The following is a 24,334-nucleotide window of genomic DNA, read 5'->3' on the forward strand; positions in this document are numbered from 1 at the left end:
AAGAGAAAAAGTGGCAACCTAAACCAGAGGTATCAAAAAGCAATTTTTAATACTGTTCAGCAACTATTCAGCATTTTGGAAGCCGTAGAAGAGCTCATGAAAGAACTGCAGACATGTGGTACTCAGTGAATAATGGTTTAATACTAAGCTGCCATAAACAATATATAAATCAGGACCGGAACAAACACTTGGGACTCACAGAGAGTTATCACAGTTTATGAGAAAAACTAACAAAAACCAAGAGTGGTCTCTTTTAAACAGGAGGGGAAAATCACATTCTAGACTTCATGCTAAATCTCCAACTTCTGTTGACCTCGCCGTCTAAAAGTTAACAAAGTGTATAGTTAAATGTTTTCATTTATGAGAGCTCGGATAACGTTTTGCTTGAGTCAAGCTTGTGTTAATAAAAATGGTTTTCCTGTTGATGTTTTATACAAACTGGAAGCACTGCATTGTGATTTAAAGTGGATGTTGTACTCATGTCATTTTTGCAAGCATCAGGAAAAATGATAAAGACATAAAATGAACAATTAAATGTGAAAAAAACAAAACCAAAAAACAAACATGCAACACATAAAAAAATAAGGAAAACCATAAGTATACGTGCTTTGTGTATTTCTCTGAAGATGAGACATTTTCAGGCATAAGGATGTTTATTAAAGCATTCGTTTTATACTAAGTTGATGGATATAGCATGTTTTCTGAACCCCTAAATTAATGCATCACCCAGTTCACATCTTGTTTAAATCTCCATTTGTTGTCAGAACAGTCAGATTGCCTCTAGCGTGCTGGTCTGCTTCAATAGCCTCAAAAAGAGACTTGAAGTTTCCTGCACCAAAGCCCTGTGGATGAGAACATGTTTTTTTTGTTTAATAACATGTTAAATATACTGTAGAGTACATTTCCACTGCTTGTTTAGCCAGTGGTGCCCTCACCTGGTGATTGTGTCTCTGAATGACTTCCAAGAACACAGTGGGGCGATCCTGGACCGGCTTAGTGAAGATTTGAAGTAGGTAGCCATTGTCATCGTAGTCCACCAAGATCTTTAGTTCCTGGGTAACGGTGAGGACATAAAACAATATTTTGTCAATTTGAAGGGATTTTTTTGGTTAATTATGAAGACAAAATGTGTTTTATGCACCTTTAGTCTTTAAAAAAATATGATTAGAGTGAACTGAGTCAACATGTTCTACGATTTAAAAAAGGCCACTGTGTTTGGCTACGTAAGGATCACAAATCATCACTCTTTCAGCTTTGTTAATTTAGGGTTTTAGCTCTGACCTGCAGGACATCAAGGTCCTCTGAGATTTTGACCTTTGAGTGTTTCAGCTTCTCTCTCAGCTGGTCGTAGTAGGTCTCAGGCACAGACATGAACTCCATCCCGCGCTCCTTCAGGTTACGGATCTGCAAACAAGGTAATTAACATTACAGTTAAGCTGCTGTTATAACTCAGCCTGTTGCAGAGGTAAGCAGGGTGTTTTATTTGCCATACTGTAGTAATGATATCTGAAGTGTTCATGGCGATATGCTGCACTCCTGGACCTCCATAGTACTCCACATATTCCTGTAAGTCAATAATGTTCTTATTAGTCCACATACCACATGGTTAATGTTTGTTCATTTGAATACTTCAACTCTGGTTTTAATCTGGTAACCCAGATGTTTAATTAAAGTAGATAAACTGTAAGCAACATGCCTGGATTTGAGACTTTCTCTTCCCCATCGCAGGCTCATTGATGGGCATTTTCACGGTCTCCTCGTAGTTTGCCACGACGATTGAGCGCAGGGCGCTGAATTCTGTCTGAAGCTGCTTGTCGTCCACGGACCAGAAGCGGTGAAAGAGAAGGTTTCTCTGATACCTGTTAAATGAAGAAACACAGATTAGGAGCCACTGTGGCACAAATACTCTTGAAGTTGCTCTCATAGTGTCATATGCACAGTAAAGAAACACGTTTCTTCACATGGCAAACAAAAGAAAATACACACACACACACACACATACATATATATATATATATATATATATATATATATATATATATATATATATATATATATATATATATATATGGAGAGAGAGTGAGAGAGAGAGAAATATAGCCTCATATATTGTATTAAAAGAACCAGAGCTGCAAAAGCAATGTACATATTAATGCAATTTACATTTATAGTGATACCCTGGGCTTCATACACCACAGACACCACATTAACTAAATTTGAGGGGTTACATTTTTGGCCTGTAAAAACATCAGTGACTGACATTTTTATGAGCCAGAAAAAAATTGGTTCTTCACATCTGAAAACCGCCAGCCAGTGTAACACGCCTCTTCAGAGGTTAAACCAATGAGCTTGCTCATTTAGAGAACTGCCTTACTTCCAACAATGCAGTAAAAAAAACAAAAACAAAACAAGATCCAGATGTGGAAAGCCCACTTAATGCAAAGTCATGCTGATCCCAAGTCATGCCAAAAAAACTGAGTTATGTAAGAATCAGACACCCTTTAACTCCGCCCCTCATTCACCCTCTGGCTTGTGTTTCTGCAGAACACATGGCAAAAGTTGGCCTTCGAGGATTTTTGCTCGACAAACCCTCTTAGATGTGGATAACTGACGGGGCATATTTTAACCTGAAGCACAATCTTTTTCTAAACCTAACCAACTAAAAACAAAGAAATATTCTAGGAAATATTCAAGCCTCCCTACATCTTCTGCAGTTTTTTTCGTCCCAACACAGAGGCTTTTAGTTGTATTTATATGGTACATTGCTATTTCACACTCTCTACAAGAACTAGCTGCAAGTCCTCACCATTCCACTGCTGAAACCATCTCATCATCTGGTTGGTTTCCTACAACGTGATCGATAAAGTCCAGGTTTCCACTTGGGCTGCACGGAGGGGAAAAACAAACAAATAATTCAGTCAGCTGTGATTCAGACAGAAATACACATTATCAGTTTACAAAAACATCACATCCGGAATAATTTCTGTTTACTCACAGTTTGTCGAGTACGGGGTCCTTGAACAGAGGAGGATGGAACCCAGGCAGAAACAATCCACTGTATCCTGTCCTCTCCACAAATGTGTGAGTGGTGTCACCATACTGAAGGAAACAAAAGCAAATCCAAAATCCTGGATTTTCTGATGTTTCCAACTTTTTTCATAAATCCCTGACTCATGGTATCTAAAATATTCACTATAAATATACAACACTTACAGTTTGCAGCACAGCCAGCCTGACTTTACCATATTTGTCCTCCAGAGTGTAGGGTTCCTTTATAATGACTGCCCCTCGCCCCCGGGCTTTCTGTTTGGGAAATAATGTTAATTATGGAAGCAATAGCTTTTTCAGTTACTAACATGATGCATCTGTAAAATAAAAGCTGAACCATTACCTGCACGAGAAAGTCACAGTCCTCCACTGTAAATGCAATGTCCTTCACTCCGTCCCCATGCTTAACCAAATGATCCCCCATCTCTGAAAACATGACAAGAACAGACATTTTCTTCAGCTTAAATGAACATATGATTCACAGGTTTCTTAAAACTCTTTTACATTTTTGTGATTTATAATGAATGTGTACTAAAAGGGATTGTTTCGAGTGGGACTTTCACCAAAGCATATCAAGATAATATGTTTTCAACAATTTCTTCTTTCCTTGCTTATTCAAATTGATCATAGGGGTCAGTCATGGCGCCGATATTCTTACCACAGACTAGTCTAAATATATTTTATAGACATGGAACTGCAAAAAGTCTGGCAAAAGAAAGAATGCACAAAATAGTATAGTAGTATATATATCTAAAAATGTAACAGAAGTGTAGACATGTTACAAATGAACCTGTTAAAGTCAAAAGTAATTGTGACCACTACAGGAACCCAGCTCCTTATCAGTGCTGTACCTTTGTTTCCAGGATTGAGGGCGGATGAGAACACGTAAATGATCTGTGAAATACAGAGTGAACACATCGACATGATTAAACTCCTGCCTCTGTGCATCTTTAGCTTTCACTTGAGTCTAGGTGTATTTTGTTACAATTAACATCACTCAACAAATCTACACATTGTAAGAAAACATTTTTAGGTGCTTTAAACTGATTTCCCCTCTTGTGGGCTGCGGGCACTGAGTGCTCTTTACCTTGCCTTGTTTGACTACATGTGACACCACTTCACGACTGCCCGTCTCCAAACCTTGGTAAGCCACAGGCTCAAATCCAAGCTTGTTGCAGTAATACGATGCAGCCTGTTGGAGACAAACAAAAACGTGAGCAAAGAGGGAACCGATTCACAGTCTGCTGAAACTGGGCATGTTTGCAGCAGACTGGCTTTAGCGCCATCTCCTGGTGACGAATTTTGATGGTGTTTGTGCAGCAGGGGTTCTGGGAGGTGGGAAAATGAGTGTTCTGTGTGCTGCGTTCCCTCCACCTCTTTGGATGACCAATAAAACAGCTAAAAGAAAAGTAGAAAGCTGGAACTAACTTACCTGCTTTGCATTTCCAACCCAGAATGTTAAGTGATCAAAGCAGAGGAATCTGCCCTGCTCATGCTGAAGACAAAAAGAAATAACAAAAATCAGTCACATATGCAAGTTTTAAAAAAAATCTAATAATACCAAAACCAGCTTGCAGTCAATGATTAAATCATCTCTGCAGTGCAACACACACGAATCAGTTATTTACCTTCTCGCCTTTGTCTGTGTATGTTGTCTGCAATTAAAAGTAACACACCAAAACTTACTACTTACAGAAAAAGAACTGCTTTTTTGGCATAACCAATATTATCTCCATGCAAACACAAATTCTCAGAGCGACCTGAGATAGGAGAAAGAAGCCATTTGAGAGGATTCATCAGCGAAGAGCAACTCACCATCTTTGCTGGAGGTGATGAGACCTGACAGTCCGAATGAAATCTGTGGCGAACGTCTGAATTTAAAAGCCGGGCAGGAAGTGTTTAAACCCACTCCCACCAATGGGGTGGAGAGATTGGAGGAGGAGAGCGTGCTGATGCTTTGTGCACTTTTGCTGTTATGCAATGATTACTTGGGGGAAAAATCCCTTCAAAACTTTAAAGATGTCATTAAAAGAAACAAAAACAAAACTCATTATCACCTTATTCACTGACTGATGCTGCTCAGTATGAGAGACGACGGCTAGACCCATCCAGAGATGTGCAGAAAATGTAATTTTGCTTGTGTTGTGAGTTGCTCTGTATGGGAATGCGTTTTTGCATCCAAACATTATTCTTCAAAAAAGGAAACACAAAAACGAATTGTCCACACAGGTTTTGAATTACAACTGCATTTTTTTAGGACAAGAAGGACCTAGGAACATATGTTAGTGTTTAGCGGCAAGAGGAGGCTCACGCATCCCGAACTCTCATTGGCTCAAAGGGTTTATGCTGAGTGAACCCTCATGTGCTTGAAAATACCCTCAACCCCCCATCCCATCAATCATCCTCCTTCACGTGCAGTTTTCTACTGATCTTAAAACTATTTCATTATCATTAAAAATCTAATTGACCCGAACTCAGTCGTGGTGCATGTAATGTTTTCACAGAAGGTGCAAATGATCTCAGAGCAAATGGGACCTGCATAGGAATGAGTCAGACTGTGCAAGTTTATTATATGACAATGTTCATCACAAAAGAAAAGAAAAGATAATGAAAAAATAGAGGATGTTTTAATGAGATTAAAGACTCCATATGATACAAATCGACGGGCCTCAGTGTGAAGAGCAGACAAAACAGCTCTTAAAGGCAGAACCAATCGCATTCAAGTATCCTGCATCAAATCTAAAGGATCCTGCTGAAAGAACTACAAATGCGGTGCATGTATGATAGATCCTGTCAGTTATCCCTAAATCCTGCACTGCATCCAGATGAGCTGTTGAGCCTGTGACCCCGAGCACAAACAGCACAGCTGAGGTTTCTCTGCACTAAACATCAACTAAATGGCCCAAAGAAGCAAAGAGCAACCTGTCAATGCAAAAAAGCTACATTCAGAGTGTGTATAGTACACAGACGTGCACACAAGCACTATAATTAAATGCATGTCATCCTCGTGTATTTCACAGAGGAACATATCTAGTCTAATCGTCTGTCAAACAGCAGATTTGTTAGTCATCTGTTGAAGCTCTATTTTCCAGTAACGGCTCACTAATCACTAATGAGAAACTCAAAGCCAGCCCTCAGTGTTCCAGCTGTCCCCGAAGATCGTTGTTTTTCATGCTGTTACCAAGAGGCTTAATGTTGTCAAGGGATGCAGCGACACACATGCAGACCAAGGAACATAACACGCGTGATCAAATAATTGTAGCTGCATTACACAACTACTACTATTGCATGATTTAATAGTGTGACATGGGAGGGGTAGAGTATGTGCTGTTCAACCGAGTTGCGCTCCTCGAATTATTATAGTAGCTCAGTTCAAAGGAGGCGGACAAGCCTGAAAATAACAATGAGTGATTCTTTCTCTGAGAAAAATCCAGAAATACTGGTGAACAGTGAACAACAGGAGCAACAGGAGCAACCACAGAACAATGCTGCTGCAGCAGAGGAGCATGCCTGTTCTCTCAATCCAGATGATAAGTGTTTGGAGGACAATGCACCTGCAGAAAAGGAGTCGCAAGGAAAGATGCAGTCTGTTTTCCAACAGGTACGTCACCAGATCAGATCACAAGTGGGTGTGCGACTCCCAAAGAGCAGCATACTGGAGCTAGTGCAAAAAGTCAAAGAAATGGAGCTCGCACAGGTGAGCGTCGAAGCTGATGGTGAGGAGGCGAGTGGTGAAGAGGGAAAACAAGTGCTGAAACATGAGCGCAAAAATGAGATCTGTCTGAAGGAGGAGGAGGAGATGTGTACAACGTTTGAGGAAAAGCTCGAGGCCAGAACAAAGGCCTTAAAGGATGAGTTTCAAGTTCAGATTTCAGGGGTGCGCACTGAACTGCAGGCCTACACTGACCAGGCTCTGAAAGACTTGGAGTCTAAGATGCAAAGCTGGCAGGCCAACAGTCAGCAACAGGCACAGTCCAAAGAACAGGAGAGCAAAAGTCCAGACAAGAAGCAGAAACCTTCACCAGCTCCTTCTATGGGGTCCAGAAGAGGAAGGGTCCTGACTCGGACCATGACCACCATCATCCCTAAAACCTGTCCTCCTGTCGTGATTGGCCCACGTGCCAAATCAGAGACACTGAGCTCCTTTAAGTGTGAGTGCTCTCGATTTCCTCCTAAAGACCCAGTTCTTTCTTTATTAGGAAACAGAGCCTGCCAGAGCCACAAACCTCTCCCCCCAGCTCGGCCCCAAATGCATCAGCGTAAAAGGTCCATCCAGGCAAAGGCTAAACCGGGAAAATGACTCATCAAAATCGTATTCATTCATGCAGCACAAATGTTACTGCTACTGTCTGTTACCTTTAACCTGTTATACCACTGCAGCACTGTATAATGAAATCTGAGTGAAATCTGTAACCATGACTGTTAAAATAATAAAGCATCTTCTGAAAGCTTCAAAGGAGATATCCTACTTAGATCAGAATCAGCTCAAACACTTCTGTGTCATCATTTATCCTACAGTTACACAGCTGTAGCAGTTTCAACAAAAACCTTTTTGGGAATGTGAACTATTTCTGAACTTCTTTAGAGGAGAAACTATGCAAGGATCCAAACCATGATGTCTGCATTCCTCAAAATATTTTAACACAGAACAGAGTTGGGCTATAAAATATATAAAGATAGCACTCCATAATACGGCCTGTCATTAAGGGTGTAATGTCCCCAGATTTAAAATAAAGTTTCAAAGTAACTTTTGTGAAATTGTGGATTTAAATCACCTAAAAATATTGGTCAGAAATTTGAAGAACTGAATAACTTCAGTGTATTTTAGTCAAAAAACAGTTTTTCCTCACTTTACATTATAAACACGCGTTACTTTTGAGGGCTAAAATAAAAGCCTCATTCAAAAAGTACAACAAACAAAACAAAAACTTGGGGAAAGTAAGCTGCCTTTTTACAGAGCCTCCAAAAATTCATACTATCACTTAAAGGTACAGTACGTATCCACACTAGATGTCAGTAGATGTCAGCTGTGTTCCAAAACGTCGGCTGCATCCTTCGGTAGGACCCGGCCTTCGAAGGCTGAGAAGGCTGGAAGTGCAAGGCTGTGAAATGGGACGGTCTAGCCTTCAGATTTGGGTCACCGCTGTGTCGGTGGAGTTTAATAAACTCGGCCGTCTGCTCCTTGCTATCTAAAATATAACAGGACACTTGCATAAATTCTCGACCGTGAAAATATGTTAAATGTTTATTTTGTGACCCAGAAAGATTAACAACATTAATTTTACAACTCAGTAGCGGCCGCCATTGTTGGCAGCTGAAATTTGGCTGGGCCGCGCTATGAATTCTGGGATATGGTGGGCCACGAAGGACACACCCGACCCATCCTTCAAATTCGGGGAAATGAAGGACACATTTGTCGGCCGCATTTGAAGGAGTCGACGAATTGGGACAGCCTTCGTCGCCTGGCTGTGACGTAATCGGCCTTCAAATGCGGCCTCCGGAGGATGCAGCCGTTGTTTTGGGACACAGATATAGTACGCACCGTACGTAGTACGCGTAGTACGCGTAGTTCAAGCGTGCAGACCCCCAGTTGGGACACAGCCGACCCATCCTTCAAATTCGGGGAAATGAAGGATGCATTTGTCGGCCGCATTTGAAGGATTCGACGAATTGGGACAGTCTTCGTCGCCTGGCTGTGACGTAATCGGCCTTCAAATGCGGACTCTGAAGGATGCAGCCGACGTTTTGGGACACGTGGATAATCTTAGCTACAGTGGCTGCTGTAGGACAAACATGTTCATGTGTAGTGAGTGTACGCTCTCAGGCTGCTGTTTACCTCAGCTGTCAGTATGTATCTACCTCTACTCTGGAGGAGGCTGTAAAATGTTGTGAAGGGAGTCTGATACGAGTTGTGAAACTGAGGTGAGTTGCTGAAGACATCCTGGACTTTTTTGTTGGTAAATGCTGCTGTTTGCTACTGTTAGTTAACTGTCTGAGGTGGAGCTAACATTTTTCTTATTTGGACACCTTTATCAGAGATAATTTCTTGGACATTCGAGCCAAATATTAGCTGCCATTATGCTAGCTTACAACCAGCTGCTGTTGTTGTCATTGTCAACTGTCTGGAGATGGGAGGGCTGCACAACTTATCTGGTGACCAGATGTAATTGTGACAATATCTGGAATAAATGAGCATATTTATGTATGTTTTAATGTGTAAGAGGCCTGACTTCATTTCAGGAAATGAGGCTTGATATGATATAGCTCCTTCAAGCCATAGGAGCTTTGTGATCTTTATATTAAGAGTAACCTGTAAGGTTTACTACGTATGAAGCCGTTCTCTAGTCACATACAAAAAACTCGAATAGATGGAATGACCGCTGTGTTCAAGATGGTGGGGCTACATGTCAAACATGTAAAAAGTTTACATTGTACAGACTCTTTTTTGCATATACTGTATTTTCATTTTCCACATTTCAGTAAATCACCGCACCTAATTTACAGTGAAGTACTGTGGTAAGGAGAAAATTACATACAATGAGAGGACAAGTTAACCACAAAAATGATGTAGTTCAGTTTTTAAAAAGTACCTTACATTTGCATCTTTGTGGACATCATGTTGCTCTGACCAGAGATTTTTGTGACCGTTATACTCTTCTTCAAATAATTGTCAGTGTACTTTTATTTTAGATCCGGGCCATATTATAAAGTGCTGCTTGTTTGAAATAATGCTTACTTTCATGCACCAGCTTTGGTTTCAGGGTCTGCTTTAGAACTGTTCCGCCCTCTGGTGGTGAGATTACTTACAGCAGACAGGACTGTTGATATCTGCAGGTAAAGATAATATACTACTACTACTTGTGGCTTCTCCTCCAATGCTGGCCATGAACCGTTTGAACACTTTAAATTCATACACTGTATGTGTTTGTTCACTTTTGCTTGTTCACTTTTCATCTGTGTAAAATAAATTAAACAACTTTCTTTGAAGTCTCAGTTTTAATGTCAGTACACGTCCAAAAACTGGATTTTCCACTATAATTAATAGCCTTGACAAGTGAATTTAAATATAATAATGAAGATCAACAATCACTCACTTCACACATAATGTTTATTGAATTATGAGCGGATCCCTTGACCAGGACACAAGGAGCAACATTCATGCGTGCCTTTAATTGTACACCCTATATGTGTAGGTCAGTTTCAGTAAAGGCTTAAAAAAGCCCTACCCTATAATCATCATTAAATTAGTACTTGAGAACTTTCAGTTAAAACTATAACGGTCATGGCCTGTGTTTTGGTGATTCTACACTTTGACCAACAGATGGCAGGAGTTCATGTATTTGGGCTCAGATGAACACAGCTTAGCAGACAAGAAATTAAGCAGTTTTATATTTTGGTGTAAGTGGAAGCAGTGGTGAAATAACATAAACTGTATGCTTTTACTGAATGGCTAAATGAGTACTTATGATAATATATTTTTAAGGTGTCAGAGTGGTGTAGTGGTAAGACCCTAGGTTTGAATCCACCGGGCAGCTGTCTGGCTGAGTGATACTGGTTATTGCTTGGAGATTTTTAGGTAAGTACAGTCAGGAAAGGTTTAATGTGAAAAGTCTGGGTACTCCATTAAGGCACTATAACGTAATATCCAGATATGACGATTTTGTACAGTATTCTACGTAAAATTATGTGCAGAGAAAGGACAATTTACTAAAAAAACTGCTTGGAGTTAACCAACAAGTTCTCATCTTCTTTGTCGACACCTTGTCACCGGTGTTGGTCTGGCCAGAGATTTTTATCAACATTGTGTCTGATGACTTCTTGTGTGGTTCATCCATACCCTGTAATGATTTGGATGTCATATTGAGCCAGCAGCATTGACCCAAATTATTCTGACTACACCTCCACGAGGAAAAGATCTGTTCCACTAGATCCAGGATTGGAAGGAGTGGAAGGAACTCCTTTCATGCGCAGCAAACCACACCTGTTCACTCTTGCCTCAATAGACATCAACGCAAACAATGACATCATTTGGCAAATCTGGTCTAACTAAAGGTCTGTTGTGTTCTGGTATAAGTGGTATATAAAGCGTATTTAGGAAAGCCAGTGGAAGCTGAGTGGAAGATGTATGAGTAGGCAGTAATAAGAAGTATCGGAGATTGAAGAAAATCTGCTTATATTTGCAGCTAACACCCACTAATGACAATGTCACTCTTTGTGTTAGCTTCACCTGAAACCACATGTGATGGGACCATGTAAGTCTGGAAAATCAAAAAAAAACCAAAATACAATCCCTGTGCACATCAATGGATTACCCGGAAACACTGCCACTGCAGCTCCTTAACTCTGTCACTACTCTTGTCCAGGGGCACCTTTGTAGAATAGCTTCATCGTCACTTGAAGCTGAATTTAAATAAAGCTGAGTAAACTAATACTCTTGTTGTTTATGACTGCACTCCGTCCCATCCCCTCCAACTGGTCGCTGCAGATGGCAAAGTCTGGTCATGTCATGGTCATCTGGCCATGCTGCAAACTTCCTGTTCTTGCTGCCAACATGATTTTGCACATGAGAAATATGCTCTATCACTTCATAATCCTTACACGTCTTAAATTGTGTTGTAATTTTGTGGCTATTTACCTATGCAGTACTTGCTGAATAGTTTTGAACTGCTTCTCCCTGTTCCTCTAGCTAAGAGTGTTCCTTCATTTGCATAATTGGTAGTGATTGTGCTCTAAATTTGGAGTGTACACACATTTCAATAGATTTTGATAGTGGATTTTTTCACATAGGACCCGTCAAACTATAAAAGGAAATTCTGTGATTCTGATTTGTAGAAAAATCAACTCATGTTTTTTTTTTTTTTATTAGCAAGCCGTGTGCAAGTGGTTACTGGAGACCTGAGCACCTGAGTGCTTCCAGCAGCTGAACTGGCACTGGGACCAGCCAGTGACAGGAGATGTATTTAGCTGCGAAGCAGGCACAGGAGCAGTGCCCCTTAAAGCAGGCCTTTCACAGTGGACGGGATAGAGAAAGATGTGAAGAGGACCTTTGTGTTTCAGGGACGATGAGTCCTGAGCGACCATATCCGGAGGGGGCGAGGGCCCAGCACATTCAGGTCTGGCCAAACCACGCTGCCCTCGGAAGCAGCATCTCGCCCCTAACGATATCCACCAGCGGCACAGCTCATTATGATGCACAGTGCAGCAGGTCTGGTCTTCCCTAGGAAATATGCATCGGTGGATGAAACAGTTTTCAGGTCTGTTAGGCAATATTTCCTATGATAGGAAGAAAGATAAATCACACATTTTCATAGTTGAATAAAAACCTCTCATTCACTCGCTCAGATCCAATCGGGTGGCGTGAACATGTCCCTGAGCCGATATGAATAACAATGGCAAGAAGGTGGCGTTGGAGGAGATCCATTTGTAAACCCTGGTTTCCTAACCACCTCTTGAAATGTGCCAAAAGATAACAACATTACACTGAAAACACCAGTCTCATGTAAATGCTGTATTTTTCTGGGCCGTTGTTCTCAGGATTTGGACAATTAAAGCGAGGGGGCCACTTTCAGGTTAAACTAGACAGATTACTGAGAGAAGCTGATTTCAATAGCGATCCCTGGGCAGACGTGGTAGCAATTTACAGTTGTCGCTGGTGTGTATTGGAGCTGTTCTCAGGCGGCCCCTTGTGTGAGGTACGATTAGACATGTTATACCTCATTATTCGTGAGAGCGTTTGGATAAGATTCGGGGTAATCTGACTCTTTTTCCGAGGTCTGTGCAATACCAGCCGTTGCTATCAGCACGCTTTCAAAAAGAAGGAAAGAGATATGGAGATAAATACAGCTGTGAATGCAGAAAAAATTAGAGCTATGTTTTCTTTAAAGAAAAAAACCTTCCAAAAGATCTGAGGATAAATGCTGCGAGACATGTGAACACTTTCACTAAGTTTTAGTCTAACACCTATTATCCCGTGTTTACATAAATGCTAAGCCTAGTAATTATTTTCATTACCATCACTTTAATGGTCAGCATTAAAGTGACAGCATGTTTAGAGTGGTAGCTTTGTAATTTTGTCTTTGAGCTAACAGTTTCTATGATATAGGAAGCAGGTTTTTATTTGACAGGATGTCACACTGTTGGAGTGGAAGTGTTAAATAAATGAGAAAAGGCATAAACAAAGGTATGTGCCCCAGCATTGAAACCTAGTATTAGAAGGTGGTAATGGGTGGGAGTCGTGGGGGCATGGGGGGGCTGGAGCTTCCCATGTTTCAGTGTCAGGTTGGACTAACTTGTTTTGGTGGATCAGGGGGCCTGCTGTCTAGACTGGTGCTGGTCTCATACTCGACTCAGACATGTCACAAAATAAGCCTTAATCCTGAGGACAGTTTCTCATCACAAAGCTGTCAAACCCTCACCGGGGATAAAAACAAAGTTCCTCCACTTACCGTCATGTTTCTGATTGTTTTCGAGATTATTTAAGCAAAGGCACAAAACAAACGAGCCTGAAAACAAGAGTCAACAAAATGTATTCAAGAAACATCTGCAAAGTTTGGACAACTGCGGTTCCACGCTCGTAAACATCTCATCTTTTATTTAAAGCTCTGAGGCTGGGAGAAACAAACACTACGGAGTATTTTTCACTGCTTCTGCCTGCTTCCAGTCGGTTTTATGAACTAACTGCTGCTGGGTCCAACTGAATTATGCTGTTCTCCTTGTTGTAACTTCCTTCAAGTGAGCTCTTAATGAAATGAGTCATATAGAAATAAGACTGTCACATCTAGTTAGTCATCCTTCTGCACACCTTTTGAATTATTTGTGAATGTCAGAAAAAACAGCGATAAAATGTTAGGATTTTATGCTCATTTATTCTTTGAATGCCTTTAAAACATGAATATTTATCAAAGTTGTATCATTCTAGTAGATTTTATTATAGGTGTGCGACTGATTTGATCAAATCCAACAGATAAAAGCATGCGCCCTCACAACTGTCATTAAATTGGATTAAAAACTCTGGGTAGGGAGTGGAAGCATGAGAAATTGCCCAGAGTGAAAAGTAAATCAAATTTAAATATATATACATAAATACAAAATGTGTGAAAAGCTTCAAAATTCGAAGTTCATTTGAGACTCTCACTGCTTGGAGTAAAAACTCGTAGAAAAATAACAGCTGATTCCAGAAATGTGGAGAGGACTGTTGCAAACACTCACCCTCCTCCTCTTGGACAGACAGACAGACAGACAGACAGACAGACAGACAGACACACACACACACACACACACACACACACACACACACACACACACACAGGAGCAATCGCAGCCCACACCTCACCACCCCCTCCCACTCTCTATTTTTCGGGCTTCACTAGCTCCATTGTGCTCCAGATTTGTAGGATTGACAGACAAAACAAAAAGGCGAGGGACTCTCAGAGGTCATGCGGATCCTCCAGAATACAATTTTTTTTTCCCCTCTCACCGGCTTCCTAATTCCCCCCCCTCAGTGCTGTGTTCTCTGTGCGGATAGCTCTACTGTATAGAGTCATCCCTAGTGCTGACTGTTTCGTGTGTGATTTGAAGAATGGGGAGCTGATTGTGTGCATTATAGTCAGCAGGTGGATGAACAGTACAGAGAAAGTAGGGTTAGCGTTGACAGCCCGTGCTATGTGTCAGGTCTCTGTTTACATGTGCATATGAACGCACTCACACACACAGTGTGGGGTGCATTTGTTGCTGCTTGGGTGGGATGGAACAGCAGGGAGATCTAAGGAAAGGGGAGCAGTTGTGCTTTGGTTCAGATGTCCCATTTGGGTGTGGCAGCTCACACTGATGACAGCACTCAGAAACTGGCACCTGTGTGAGACGCTTTAGTGTGTTTCGCTGTAAGTGTGGAGCTGCAGACTGATTGTGTGGCTGGTGTGATTACGCATTCATTCAGGTGGATAACACAAAAACATATCTCCAGCTTTATTTCTGAGCTGGGAGCTGCGCAGCTGCGTTTGTGTTGATTTCTTAACTATCATTCTGAAGCTATGAGGTCTCATTTGATCTAGATAAGACCCATCATTCAGGGATTCATTGATTCAGCAACCCATATTTAAATGATAAAACTGGCTGAATAATGAAAAGCATGTATTTATCTATCAGAGCGTGCGATTGGTTGACACAATATAGCAGCTATTGTTTGGGACAAACAATACTTGTGCATTAAACTTCATGCCTCCTGACCAGGAAAACAACATTATAACAGGGGCAGCAGACCAACATGCTTGAACTCCCTTTAAGAATACTTTAGGCGCGCTGCGACGCCCACGTCCAAACATCCCTGAACACACAAACAGGTCACACAGCCCACACAGGAACACAGAGAACATTTATGTGCAACTGTTGTTTTTGTGTTTGCGGTGTTCCCAGTGTGCTTTGGTCAGCTGGTATTCAGGGTGAGTTATCTCAAAGTGAAGCATCAGACAGGCTGTCAGGCCAACTGATCTCAATAATAACAACATGTCTCGCATTGTCCGGCACGCGTGAGTGACTCTGCTTCCACGGTCTAATTGCTACTTGTATATCTGCTGTTTTATATAAAGATGAACTAAAAAATGAATTCTTCTGTTATTACACAATAGAGTTAATGGTGCAGTGAACGCTTGTGTTATGGGTTAGATTCTGTATGCATCCGAAATACGTAAACTAGATACATAAAATCTTTTCTAATAAATCTATCAAGCTGAAGAATCATTGCATGTTTGAGCAATCTAGCGTCTGCGAGGATCTCACAAAGAACATTCTGGCATTTACTGCAAATAGGCTCCGTTTCGCCAGGATGGACAATAAATAACATATGATCTCTCACACATAAAGAAACGATGAATCATGCAGCTTTGCATTTTTTCCACACTTCACGCATGTGGTTACTTTAGAACGGTGGTGCAAGATGACCCATTTCCCAAGTTTCTCACTTCAATCACCTCACAGTTTCTTCTTTAGTGTGATGGAGCATCTGCACACCCCATCCCGTGCTCCAAGAACCCCTCTGACTGCAATCTCTTGTCAGCAGGCACAAATATTGACTTGTTCGGCGGCCCCGATTTCTGCCAGGATTAGAGTCCCACTTCCCCCCTAACCCATCCCACCACCGATATTTCTAAACGGTAATTATGCCCAACAGAGCTCATTACTGTCAAATCAGAATATCCCTTAGAAGAGTCACTCAGTGGTAATGGCCACGTAATTCAGCACACAGGGTTTGGCTGTCCTAAATTTTGTTATGCATAAATTTTAGCCACTTTGACTTTAACTGAGCACACATCACTCTGAATATGTTGCTGGTTCTTTCTTCCTCGCCTTAAATAAATACTAATGTTTGAAATGAAGAAATCCTGCAGAAATCCCAGCTGAGTGCAGAATACACACTCAGGATGGCAGGTAGTTTGCATAATCCAGTTACTGTCTGGATACTGGCTGTGAATCAATAGAGATTAGAGACCTATTAGTCTGAAGGTGCGAACTGAATGCAAGGTTATTCATAACAAAAGCTTGAACCCTTTGAGATGCTTAACACTGAAATAACAGGACTGACGTGAAAGTGGAGGTTAAATATTTACATTTGCTGTCAAGATTGTTCTCCTTTAAAGTGATACTTGAAAATCTACCTTTGATTTGCATGCACACACACACACAGACAAGCACACAATGAATTTAAGACATCTGGTTCATAGCACACATCTTTAATACAGTAGTTAGTTACAGCGATGTCAAAAAATAAAACATATACATCAATTTGGACCATTTATAAGGCTCCTTTGTCCCTTTAGTGCGTGACTGCACTGCAAAACCCCTCCATAGCGCCCCACCCGCTCCTGTCCCTCAGCAACATTTGTCAACTGCCATCTGCCTGTCTGCCCCATCTCCTCCCCACAAACTATGTAATTAAGCTGCAACACCTTTGCTCCTTTTACACCTCCCTCCCTCCCTTCCGTAACCCAGACTTCTACCTTCTTTGAAGCTTTGAAGAGACACTGCTTTGTTTGATTTCCCTGCTCATGTACAACAAGTGCTTCTACAATAAATCAGCAATATATCCGAACGAAGATGGTATGAAAATAGGGTGTAGCTTTAGGTTTCATCCAGTGTAAAGAGCAATTCATATTTCTGCCTTTTTTCATGATACAAATGAAAAAACCTCTGCAAATACAAATTTAAACAGAAAAAATAAAGACTTTTTTTTTCTCTGAGAATTTGAGGAACAATGCAGCTAAAGGAGCTCAGCCAGCTGGCTCCAGCTTCCCAAGTTCACACAGCATACAGAGTATTGGCCTCTCTCACTGTACATTGGGAGGAACACATAATGAATATCATGACTGTAGGCAGTGACAATTCAAAGTTCATCATCTCATCTTACCAGCTTTGAACAATGGACACATAAAGTCTGTATTTTTACAAGTGTTCCAGCAGTTGGAGCTGTCCTGCAGCAGCCCTGTTTCACTTTGCTCTCTACACCTTGGTGGCCAGAGACTGAACCTCTGACTTCTGAGTCTGGGCGCTGAGAGTGGACGACATGGAGCTCATCTGGCCGTGCATAGCTTTCTTCAGGTTGAGCAGGCACAGACACTGGGAGCGAAAACGCAGGTCAAAGAAGGCATACAGGAACGGGTTGAGGCAGCTATTGACATAGGCCAAGCAAGTTGCATAGGGGTGAGCCAGCAGCAGGAAACGCAGGAAGCCGCAGGAGCTCGGAGCAAGGTTCAGGTAGGAGAGGGCGTCCATGCTCTTCAGCACGTGGAAGGGAGTCCAGCAGATGGCAAACACCACCACCAGTGTGGTGATGATTTTCAACAGTCGTTTCTTCTTCTGGTCCTCCTTGCGCAGGTTGTTGAAGTGGCGTGTGACAGTGCAGCCGATGAAGCAGTAGAAGATGGTCATGGCCAAGAAAGGTAGGAGGAAACCCAAGGCAGAGGAGGACAGGCTGAGTCCTGCAATCCACAGGTACTCATGCCTCTGGTTCATGGTCACCAGGCTGAAGTCCATGGCACATGTGGTCCGGTTGCTGTTTAGGTCATTCACAGTGGTGCGGAACAGCAGCGTGGGCACAGCCAGGAGGCCAGACAGGAACCAAATAGCACCCAGCGATGCCAGCATGGTGCCCCGCGAACGGAGCCTGCTGCTGGACAGAGAGTGCACGATGGCCAGGTAGCGGTCAAAGCTCAGGCAGGTGAGGCAGAAAACACTGGCGTACATGTTTACCAGAACAACATAGCTGCTGATCTTGCACAGAGCCACGCCAAAGGGCCAGTGGTAGCCCAGGGCTGTGTACACAGCCCAGAGAGGTAGAGTTATAACAAAGGTGAGGTCAGCAAGTGCCAGGTTTCCTATATAGACATCTGCAGCCCGACGTTTAGATTTGGACCTCCAGACAGTGAAGATGACCACGCCGTTACCTGACAGACCCAGGATGAAGATCAGCATGTAGAGGACCGGGATGAGGGAGTAAGAAGGCTCCCACTCTGAGAAGTCACATGCAGTCTCATTGTCATCATAGTACTCGTAGCTGTCACCATATTCCGGAGTGGGGGGCTCCATGCTGCAGGGATTGTTGTTAAGAAAAAAAATCCTTAATTTAAAGGGTAAAAAAAAGTTAAGAGTCCTGTAAAGTTCCAAACGGTGAATTGAAATTCAGTGAATCATAGGAGCTGGGGTTTCTGAGCAGATCCTGTGAGAGTGAGTGACTCTTGGCTCTGTCTGCCTTTTTAAACTCGCCCCTCCACACCCCTGGTTCCCTCCCAGGACGACCCCCTCCCCCCCCCCTCCAGTAAAACATCTTTCAGCTCTCCCCCTCCTCCTCCTGTCTCTCACCTCTTCAGGCGCAGCCCTTCCCTCTGCCTGGAGGACAAGAAGCCTGCATTCCCTTGCAGATGACAGGCCAAAACACTTACTACTAGTAAATTCAATAAAAAATATCAGGAAAAAGACATCAAATCAATAAAACATTCAGAATTTGTCCATGTGGGAACACCACCATTACTTCTGGTCAAAATAAAGGTGTTTTTCATGTCATTTTTAAAAACTAAAGAGTCTAACATTTACTTTATTATTATTATTACTATTATTATTCTTAATAATAATAATGATCATGTCAAACCTAAAATTAAGTCCTAGTAGTGGTGTGAACAGATCGCACAAACATTGCTTGCTTTACTTTCCTTTTTCTTTAGTGCATGTTTTCACAAGCATTTTATCTCCTATAATTTTTGCAGTGACTTTGTGGTGAGATGGTGACTCTGATTATGTGCAGAACAGGTCTGGACATATCAGATGATTACTTTACATCACAATCACTTCCGTTAAATTGTTGTTAAACCTTCAGATGCATCTCATTTAATCTTTACTGTAACTCTAATACAAGTCTCGGGTCTGACGATTGATTTCCATGATAAAAGGCCAAGCAAACACACCAGTTTGAAACAAAAACAACAGGAAACTTCACATTGACACCACCTTGGCTTCCTTTCACTACTAACTGCAGCAAATGCTCATATAATGTCCCGTAGTATAGAGTATTGTAGCAGTTATCAAATTGCTTTAAAAGAGCTTTTATGTGTTCCATTAGAAATGTTACAAAATTCAGATAATCTTTTTAGTCATCTTACAGAATATGTTGCTGGTGAAACGGCTTTCAGACTCCAGGTCCAATCCAAGGAATTACTATCAGTGGGGAAAAAAAGAGCTTGACATGCCAGAGCAGTGCTGAACATTATTTACAGCACATTTAGTTTAGGTAATCTGTTAAAAAAACAGGGCTCCTATTGGTGATAACAAGATGTTGTTACATTAATCCTCAGAATGGATTATTAACTATAAATGCACAGACTAAAAAATGCCTTTGATGAAAGGAAAGGCTCACAGCTTATCAGCCTGCACTGAGTGACTGGTGATTGTACTGTACATAGAGCAGTGGTCTGAGGGATAGCCAGAACACGGCAGATGCTTCATCCTTAATTCAGCAACAAGGAGACACTGTCAAGAGCCAGTTTTTTTGTATGCAAACATACATGCTGGATGTCGAGTGAAAAAACACGGAAGTCCACTGAAACAATTTTGCTATTATGTGTGACAAAGTTTTATTTTCCTTTTTTAAGCAAACGACAGTTTCCTCCTGGAACTGCTATAAAAAGGATGCCCTTACTGGATCCTGAACCACAAAAAAACACAGAAAAAGTACCCTAAACCAAACTTCTCTCTCTCTCTCTCTCACACACACACACACACACACACACACACACACACACACACACACACACACACACACACACACACACACCAGGTGTGTCCCGCCTCTACTTCATTCCCCGGGGAGAGGATTGGCGCCTGCTGCTTCCAGGGTCAGTATCCCTTAAATAAATAAATTAGCAAATTTAAAAAATAAAAGGCGAGTAGATAAGAAACAGATGGCCAGATTAGACCAGCATATAAGATGTCTTCAAAAGACCTCCTTACTTGTTCATCATAGCCTTTATAGGTGCCAAGATAAAGTCCCGGTGCTGTTCCTGAGGTGGGAGGATGATTATCAGCAGTGAGTGAAGATTTACTGACATCGCTTTTCCAAATAAAACATATGTGAATTATGTTGTTTTTTAAGTAGAGGTTATTGCATGCTTTTGTGTCATATGTTCTTTCCATAACATATTGCAAGCACTAGCTTGACAGGGAAAGCTTGTTGGGTTTATGTCTATATGCCTGGACCACACATGTGACTCTGCCACAGCTGTGGCTGCTTTTGATCTGCTGCTGAAATGACCCTGCTGCTGTGACACGACTGCCTTGCTCTCACTCTGACTGTCATTTTGTTGGTGCGGGGACAAAATGGAGCGACTCAGCGGGAAGCGGATACTATCATGGGTTTTTGTAACAACTTAATAGAGGGAGGTTTGTGATATTTAACTTAACAGAGTTAACTGGGGTCACAGACAGGAGGGTTTGGGGACATTCGCAGTGGATACGTCAGCTCCAGTCTGGAGGAGATAAGTGACTGAAGGTGGAGGCTAATCTATGACCTGAGGTTTGTTTGAAGTGTAAAAAATGTTGACAGCACATCGGCTAACATAGCAGACCCTAGGCCTCGCAAATCATGCTGAGGGGACCTGGAGCCCAAGGGAGCCGGGGACCTGTGGGGTCACAGCGTAGTCACTTTAGAGACACGACTGGTCTTTAAGTGCATGCTGTCTCTGATGCAAAGACTTTGAATGAAATAAGGATAAAAATCATTTATACTTTTCTATCTAGTGAAATCTTAAAAACGCACTATGAGCCACATCTGCAGAGCTTTCACATCAGCTCGCTAAGAGTCGACTCTGCTGTGTCAGATGACGTCGCACTCCAGTGCCATGGAGCCAGAGCTACACCCTCAGATGTGTGAGGGCACTGCTCCTGCTGAGGGGTTTGTATCTCATCATACTGCAGGCTATACGAGGATAGCTCGCCATGTGACTCCAGTGTAACAATTTGCCATGAATGTTTAATTTTCCACAACGCAAAAAATCTGAACCTAAATGCGGGGATTGGAATACGTAAAACATTCACATTGCACGAAATGGGAAATTCTGTCAAAACCTTCCAGGCGGTTTTGTGCCGTGCTGTGATTAAACCGTCAAGCTGGAGGTCACACGCAGCTATATTTTAATCTTGACCTCAACGCTGAACTGAATGGAGACCTCCACCCAATCATAAGAATTGCTTGCTTGATAACAAGGCCCCATTGTTTCATTTTTGTTGCTCTCAGCACTTTTCTGTTAATGAGAAATACACCTGCTGACTGTTTTATTAAAATTTTGTTACACTTCCTGGAACAGGAAGATGCAAATTTGTGTTTGATCAGTGCAAGAAAATGCCTTGTTAACAGATTTAGTGTTATTTTTTGTGCTTCTATGCTTGTTTTTTTAAACCTATATCGTCCAAAAACACATTTTTGATTAAATAAAAACACAATGGGTTCTCATGAAATGTACTGCTAAGTATCCGAGTACGTCAAGACTTACAGATGTCTGTGAGTGAGGAGAGTAATCCAGGGGCCAGAATTTAATGAGGAAGTCCTTGATTGTTGATACGTGACCCTTCTGTTTTTATTTTAAACTACCGCCATTCAAGACTGCAACATTACAGTCGCAGTAAAAACAACGCACACCCTCCTTCGATTCCAAGGTTTTACACATCAGGATATATTACAAAAGTATGTGTTTTTTAGCCGGTCTTTAAGTTAAGTAAAAATCAACAAGCACAATACTGAACCACATCGTGATTATCACACAAAAATGAAGCCCAAATGTAGAAGCAGTGTGTGAGAAACTGAGTGCACCCTTTGCGCTTCCATAGAAAGTCAGAGGCTAAGTATTAGCCGGGTGAAAAAGACATCAGCCATTTTTGCTGCCCATCAGCTTTGGAGGAATCGTAAGGAATCATCTCCACACAAGTCCAGGTTTAACTGACAGCAAATGATATGGTTGTTTAGCCTTTGTACCGTTTCCATCAGCTAATTCTGAAAATTACTACTAATTTACTCTAATTTTAAAACAATTAAGTATATTCAGCATAAAGAGTGGACATATACAATGATTCGGTCATGAAGTCCAATCCTGCACGGTTTCCACTCATTAATATTAGGCTTTGTTGTTTTTTGTGGGGTTTTTTTTTATGTTTTGTTGTGTAAAGCAGCAGTGTTGAATGTATAAACCCAAAAAGATATTACTAAAAAATTACTCAAATATGAATCACCTTATATTTTAACATCAAGATGACTGAAGGCGAAGTCCTCCCTACAGGCAACAGAAAGGAGAGACTGTTTGTCTTAGGCTGTGTTTAATGTCCATTACAAACTGAGATGAACAGCTGGGCCACATATGAACGGCTTCGGGTAAACATGGTTTTATTTTGTGGGCATGTTATCAGTATTTTTTTTCAGTGAATTTTGATATCAGCTAGAAACCGCGAAGTCAAATTACAGGCAGCTTGTGAATGTCGGCCTCTGATAAAGTGTTTACTCTTACCGATAACAAGGGGATGTTGACGCACATGTCAGCTTTTACGTTAGTGCACATGCATGTGTGGAGAGAGACATACAGCTTCATGTAGGTATTTAATAATCATGTCAGACCTGCCCAGGTGAAGTTTTCAATGCTTCTCATATAAACAGTTTCAGTGCTTCATCTCTGGCAGCCTGCTTCAGCTTAACACCCCTCTGTCCTGCACTGTCAGAGCAGCAGAGCTAATGTTTGAACAGCAACACGAACTATTAATTTACATCCATATAGAACAACGTCTTTAGTCGGGGTAGATTAATTCATGTGCACGGATTATTTATGAAAATTAAAACATCATAGCTACCAAACACTTGCTTCCTCCAGTAGCTAATGACTCTTTCTCTTAGCTAGCTAAGGATGTTAACTTGAGGATTACATTTAACACACTGAGAAAAAAAATGTGATAATACCTCAGGAATGTCAGTTAGTTACTGCAGAACACCTTGTGTTGTAGTTTTAAAGACACAAATTGACAAGGTTGTTTTTTTTTAACTGCCTTAAGGAATTTTAAATCCACACAGATTTTCACATTTTTATCTTCTGTGTTAAGCACGTTGAGTTTATATAAAATAAAAGGTGTTTTATAAATGAAATTGGCACAGGGGTCATTTTGGAAGGTAAATAGAGTATTTCTTTTCAGTGTGCCTACTCTAGGTGTAATTCCTGGACACAGATACATGACTTTCTCCAGGACTGCAGCTCTCAATCACATTTAACAGTCAAGTTAGTAATTAACATTAAACTGATCCAAATGAACCTTTGAACCCAAATCAGTAGACCTCCTTAAAGTGGCAGAAAAGATCTTTGGGAAAAATGAATCTGAGGCAAACTGTTTTTGGTTTAGTTTTTAACCTCAGTCCCACCCACTACCACAGAGTTTATGATCTATACTGCGGCCAGACATCAGGGGGCCAACGGAGACATTTTGGCTTCACTTTTGGGGAGCTGTTAGGTCGTCCATGGATTTTTTACAGTCACCGTTCCTGATGTGTGAGGCCTTAGAACTGTCAGATGATGTCCTTTGTTGTTTTACCGTGATTCTCAACTGATCCTATTTGGTATTACATATAAATCCATCCAGATTAACTTATTTCAGCATTTAGTGGCAGTGCGCTGAGTGTGTGCAGTATGGACACCAAAAGAAAGTTTTCCTTGGGGGGGTGAAATGGCCCATCCAAGGAAAACTGGCTTATCTGTAGCAAGAGTCGTGCTGTTTGTGT

At 41.5% G+C, this 24,334-nt stretch overlaps 1 protein-coding gene and 1 long non-coding RNA gene across 8 annotated transcripts in view; one reads left to right on the forward strand and one right to left on the reverse strand.

Moving 5' to 3' along the window:
- Positions 1 to 119: 119 nt before the first annotated feature.
- aplnra (apelin receptor a) overlaps positions 120 to 24,334 on the reverse strand; it is a 52,285-nt gene continuing 28,070 nt past the window's right edge. For 3 of the 7 annotated variants that reach the window (XM_082553870.1, XM_082553871.1, XM_082553869.1), the window contains exon 2: positions 16,757 to 18,625. In XM_082553870.1, coding sequence (XP_082409996.1) covers positions 17,539 to 18,624 — 1,086 coding nt within the window. In that variant the 5' untranslated portion in view covers position 18,625 and the 3' untranslated portion in view covers positions 16,757 to 17,538. Of the gene's footprint in view, positions 843 to 935; positions 1,053 to 1,281; positions 1,405 to 1,492; positions 1,565 to 1,696; positions 1,860 to 2,806; positions 2,885 to 2,995; positions 3,100 to 3,213; positions 3,304 to 3,391; positions 3,475 to 3,899; positions 3,943 to 4,135; positions 4,241 to 4,480; positions 4,544 to 4,676; positions 4,704 to 4,863; positions 4,955 to 8,590; positions 8,792 to 16,756; positions 18,626 to 18,897; positions 18,903 to 24,334 lie in introns of those variants that run through there. The other 4 variants (XM_082553866.1, XM_082553868.1, XM_082553867.1 and 1 more) reach the window with 4 other exon arrangements.
- LOC309718531 lies at positions 8,885 to 13,528 on the forward strand. Its single transcript, XR_014279992.1, has 3 exons — positions 8,885 to 8,970; positions 11,915 to 12,302; positions 12,391 to 13,528. It is a non-coding gene; the product is annotated as an uncharacterized lncRNA (long non-coding RNA).

This window comes from Aulonocara stuartgranti, assembly GCF_965226115.1.
Source record: "Aulonocara stuartgranti genome assembly, chromosome: 12".
Lineage (NCBI taxonomy): Eukaryota > Metazoa > Chordata > Actinopteri > Cichliformes > Cichlidae > Aulonocara > Aulonocara stuartgranti.